At 44.8% G+C, this 5,597-nt stretch overlaps 1 protein-coding gene across 1 annotated transcript; it reads left to right on the plus strand.

The window, feature by feature from the left end:
• Positions 1 to 5,288: 5,288 nt before the first annotated feature.
• Positions 5,289 to 5,597, plus strand: NUPR2 (nuclear protein 2, transcriptional regulator). The gene has a single exon (XM_007942542.1). It carries the CDS (start codon positions 5,289 to 5,291, stop codon positions 5,595 to 5,597), a length of 309 nt encoding a protein of 102 aa, XP_007940733.1.

The raw sequence follows: 5,597 nt of genomic DNA on the forward strand, positions 1-5,597 counted from the left end.
TAGAGGACAGAGTGGAACTGCCCCACAGGGTTTCCAAGGCTGTCAAACTTCACAGTAGCAAAGCCCAAACCACACCCACTGCCATCAAGTTCGATTCCAACTCACAACACCCCTAGAGGGCAGAGTAGAACTACCCTAAAGGGTTTCCAAGGCTATGAATCTTCATGAAGCCAACTGCCTCATCTTTCTCCTGGTTAGCAGCCGAATGCTTTAACCACTGAGCCACCAGAGCTCCTTTTGCCCCCTGTATGCTCTGTATGCTCTATTTCATGGTTATATTTTCCACACATACAGACACATATGTAGAAATATCCTCGGCGAAACTTATTTGTGTGTGTACTCCCACTCCTGTTCAGCTTGAGGGGCTAACTATGTATCTATTTGTTGTTGTTGTTGTTGCTGTTAGTGCCGTTGATTGGGCTCCAACTCATAGGGACCCTATGTACAAGGAACCAAACATTGCCCGTTCCTGTGCCAGCCTCACAATCCTTGCTATACGTGAGCCCGTCGTTGCAGCCACTGTGTCAATCCATCTCGTTGAGGGCCTTCCCCTTTTTCGTTGACTCTCCACTTTACCAAGCATGATATCCTTCTCCAGAGAATGGTCCCTTCTGACAACAAGACCAAAGTAGGTGAGACAAAGTCTGGCCACTCTTGCTTCCAAGGAGCATTCCAGCTGCACTTCTTCCAGGACGGATTCGTTAGTCCTTTTAGCAGTCCACGGTACTTTCAGCATTCTTCGCTAACACCACAACTCAAATGCATCAACTCTTCTTTGGTCTTCTTTATTCATTGTCCAGCTCTCACACACATATGAGGCGACTGAAAATACCATGACTTGTGTCAGGCACACCTTAGTCTCTTCAAAGAGACATCTTTGCTCTTCAGCACTTGAAAGAGGTCTTTTGCAGCAAATTTGCCTAGTGCAATGCATCATCTGATGTCTTGACTACTGCTTCCATGGGTGTTGATTGTTCAACCAAATAATATGAAATCTTTGACAACTTCAATCTTTTCTCTATTTATCGTGATGCTGCTTATTGGGCCAGTGGTGAGGATTTTTGTTTTCTTTATGTTGAGATGCAATCCATACTGCAGACTGAAGTCTTTAATCATCATCAGTAAATGTTTCCCGTCATCCTCACTTGCAGCAAGCAAAGTTGTGTCATCTGCATATCACAGGTTGTTAATGAGTCTTCCTCCAATCCTGATGCCATGCTCTTCTTTATACAGTCAGCTTCTCGGATTATTTGCTCAGCATTTAGATTGAGTAAGTATGGTGAAAGGATACAACCCTGAGGCACTCCCTTCCTGATTTTAAACCATTCAGTCTCCCCTTGTTCTGTTCGAACGACAGCCTCTTGGTCATGCATAGGTTCCTCATGAGCACAATCAAGTGTTCTGAAATTCCCACTCTTCTCAATGTTATCCATAATTTGTTATGATCCACACAATCAAATGCTTTGTCATAGTCAATAAAGCACAAGTAAACATCTTTCTGGTATTCTTTGCTTTCAGCCAAGATTAATCTAACATCAGCAATGATATCCCTCGTTCCACACCCTCCTCTGAAACCAGTTTGCATTTCTGTAAGTTCTCTGTCAATATACTGTGATGGTGTTTTTAAATTATCTTCAACAAGACTTTACTTGTGTGTGATATTATTAATTTGAAAATTTCCACATTCTGTTGGATCACCTGTCTTTGGAATGGGTACAAATATGGATCTCTTCCAGTCAGTCGGCCAGGTAGCAGTCTTCCAAATATTTTGGCATAGACAAGTGAGTGCCTCCAGGACACGTTTTTACTGAAACACCTTAATAGGTATTCTGTCGATTCCTGGAGCCTTGTTCTTCTCCAATTCCTTCAGTGCAGCTTTGACTTCTTTCTTCAATACCATTGGTTTTTGATCACATGCAACCTCCTGAAACGGATGAACATCAACCAACTCCTTTTGATACAGTGACTGTGTATTCCTTCCATCTTCTTTTGATGTTTCCTGCATCATTCAATATTTCACCCACCAAATCTTTGAATATTGCAACTCAAGGCTTAATTTTTTTCCTCAGTTCTCTCAGCTTGAGAAATGCCAAGCGTGTTCTTCCCTTTTGGTTTTCTAACCCAGGTCTTTGCACATTTCATTATAATAATTGACTTTGTCTTCTCAAGCTGCTCTTTGAAAACTTCTGTTTAGCTCTTTTATCTTGTTGATTCTTCCATTTGCTTTAGCTACTCTCCATTCAAGGGCAAGTTTCAGAGTCTCTTTTGACATCCATTTTGGTCTTTTCTTCCCTTCCTGCCTTTTTAATGACTTTTTGCTTTCTTCATGGATGATGTTCTTGATGTCATCCCACAATTCCTCTGGTTTTCGGTCATTGGTGTTTGATGCATCAAATCTATTCTTCAGACAGTCTCTAAATTCAGGGGGGATATAATCAAGGTCATATTTTGGCTCTCAGGGACTTGTTCTAATTGTCTTCAGCTTCAACTTGAATTTACCCATGAGCAGTTGATGGTCTGTTCCACAATCAGCTCCTGGCCTGGTTTTGGCTGAAGATATTGAGCTTTTCCATCACCTCTTGCCACAGATATAGTTGATCTGATTCCTGTGTACTCCATCTGGTGAAGACCATATGTACAGCTGCCATTTATGTTACTGAAAGAAGGTATCTGCAATGAATAAGTTGTTGGTCTTGCAAAATTCTATCATGTGGTGTACAGTGTTATTTCTATCACCGAGGCCATATTTTCCAGCTACTGGTGACTCTTCTTTGTTTCCAACTTTTGCATTCTAATCACCAGTGATAATCAACACATCTTCATTGCATGTTTGGTCAATTTCAGACTGCAGAAGTTGGTAAAAATCTTCAATTTCCTAAACTTTGGCTTTGGTGGTTGGTGTGTAAATTTGAATAATGACAGTATTAACTGGTCTTCCTTGTAGGTGTATGGATATTTTACTATCACTGACAGCACTGTACTCAGGACAGATCTTGAAACACTCTTTGTGACAATGAATGCCATGCCATTCCTCTTCAATTTGTCATTCTGGCATAGTAAATCATGATTTTCTGTTTCCGAATGACCAAAATCAGTCCATTTCAGCTCACTAACACCTAGGATATGATCTTTATGAGTTCTATTTCATCATTTCTGACAACTTCCAATTTTCCTCAATTCATACTGCATATATTCCATGTACCGATTATTAATGGATGTTCACAGCTGTTTCTTCTCATTTTGAGTCGTGTCACCTCAGCAAATGGAAGTCCCGAAAGCTTTGCTCCATCCACATCATTAAGGTTGGCTCTACTCTGAGGCAGCAGCTCCTCCCCAGTCCTATCTTGAGTGCCTTCTGATCTGAGGGCCTCATCTTCTGCCACTATATCAGTGTTCCAGGGCTATCCATAAAGTTTTCCAGTAATGTATCAGTGTTTCACTGCTATTCATCAGGTTTTCACTGGCCAATTCTTTGAGAAGTGGATGATGGCCCCTGCCTTCTTCCGAGTCTGTCTTAGTCTGGAAAACTCCGCTGAAACCTGTCCACCATGGGTAACCCTGCTGCCATCTGAAATACTGATGGCATGGCCTCCAGCCTCAGCGTAACTCTTAAGCCACCACAGGATGACAAACCGACCCACGAGTGGTAGGTATCCATTCATAGGTGATGATGACGATGACGGCTGGATTGTGTATCTAACAATATTTACCTTTGTTGCCTTTAACTCTCGCGTTCCTCCCAGGGTCTTTCTCTGCATTAATCATTTTGTAATGACCTCCTGCTTGGTGTACATTGCCTTTGCCTTCATCCAAACTAATACATGTCTACCCTCTAGTCAGTGATTTACCCTCCCTTCTCCTCCCATACGAGCTCTGGTACCGCAGTGGTTAAAGCATTCAGCTGCTAACCAAAAGATTGGCAGTTCGAACCCATGAGCCACTCCCCAGGAGAAAGATAAGGTAGTTGGCTTCTGTAAAGATTTCCATCTTTGGAAACCCTATAGGGCAGTTCTACTCTGACCTGTAGGGTCACTGTGAGATGGAATTGACTTGATGGCAGTGGGTTTTGGGATTGCCCTCCCATCCCTAGTAACCTTCAAAGAATAATTCTGTGTGTAAACCTTTTCTTGACTTTTTACAATGTTTGCCCCTTTGGGACTGACTAATTTCACTCAGCATAATGTCTTCTAAGGGAGCTCTGGTGGTATAGTACCTAAAGCATTTGACTGCTAACCAGAAAGTTGGCAGTTCAAACTCACCAGCCACCCCATGGAAGGAAGACAGGGCCATCTATTTCTGTAAAGATTAATTGCCTAGGAAACCCAAGGGGGGTCGCTATGAGTCAGAATCAACTCAATGGCAGTGAGTTTATTTATTTAAATGTCCTCTAGGTTCATCCATGTTTTGTCTCACAAATTCATCATTATTCTTTAACATTGCATTATATTCCACCATGTGTATGTACCATAATTTATCCAGTCATCAGTTGACAGGCAGTTAGGGTGTTCCCATCTTTTTGCTATTGTGAATAAAGCTGTGATGAACATGGATGCATGTATTTGTTTGTGTCACGGCTCTTAGTTCTTTCTCTAGGATACATACCTCGTAGTGGGATTGCTGGATCATATATTTCCCATTTCCAACTTTTTAAGGAAGTGCCATACCATTTTCCACAGTGGTTGGACCACATCACAGTGCCACTAGCAGTGTGTGAGGGTTCCAGTCTCTCCACACCCTCGCCAACATTTGTTGTTTGGAACTTGCTATTACTGCTGGGTTGAGAAGAGATCTCACTGTTTTGATTTGCATCTAATGGCTAATGATGGCAAGCATTTCTTCATGTGTTAGCCGCCTGAATGTCTTCTTTGCTAAAGAAGAGAGATGTGTTGTCTGACCAAGAGCCTACAGGTATTTCCTCCGAAGCTACACTTTTCACTGTCATTGCCAAACACTTTGTTATGCCATCAAATACCCTAACAAAATCTTGAAGACTCACAGTAATTGTCTTTGGTTTCTTTAAGCGGTACTGATGGACACCTGGTTTTCAACTTGTGACTGACAGAAGCTAAGTGCTGGGTGGAATGTGGTCAGGGGTCTCCCTTCCGGCGGCAGCAGACTAGCCCCAGGAGAAAAGAGGGCCCTGGTTCCAGGATCCGAGGGAGCGGGGCGCTCCGGCTTTGTGACGTCACCCCTAAGCCCCGCCCCTCTGGCGCAGCCAATCACAGCGCGGGCCCATGACCACTCAGCCCAGCCAGACTCCAGCTAGCGCGGCCGGGGGGCGGGCTGCGATGGACCCGCGCGCGGGTTCAGTCTTGCCCCGCGCCCAGGCTCGGGCCCGGCCGTCGCCTCGGGAGGCGCGGCCGCCGGCGAGCTTCGAGGACGAGCTCTACGACTGCCTGGACTACTTCTACCTGCGCGACTTCCCGGCCTGCGGGGCTGGGCGCAGCAAAGGCCGAACGCGGCGCGAGCGCGAGCTGCGCACCAACCGGCAGGTGCCCGGCGGCCACGAGCGCAAGATCGCGCAGAAGCTCCTCAACGGCCAGCGCAAGCGGCGCCAGCGCCAGCTGCAGACCCGGCCGCGCACTCGCCTCGCCTGA

Source organism: Orycteropus afer, unplaced genomic scaffold (assembly GCF_000298275.1).
Source record: "Orycteropus afer afer isolate SDZICR_OR568_19922 unplaced genomic scaffold, OryAfe1.0 scaffold00006, whole genome shotgun sequence".
Lineage (NCBI taxonomy): Eukaryota > Metazoa > Chordata > Mammalia > Tubulidentata > Orycteropodidae > Orycteropus > Orycteropus afer.

Bases quoted from the DNA above. Each gene is read 5' to 3' on its own strand.
- NUPR2 (XM_007942542.1), top strand. From the start codon at position 5,289: ATGGACCCGCGCGCGGGTTCAGTCTTGCCCCGCGCCCAGGCTCGGGCC.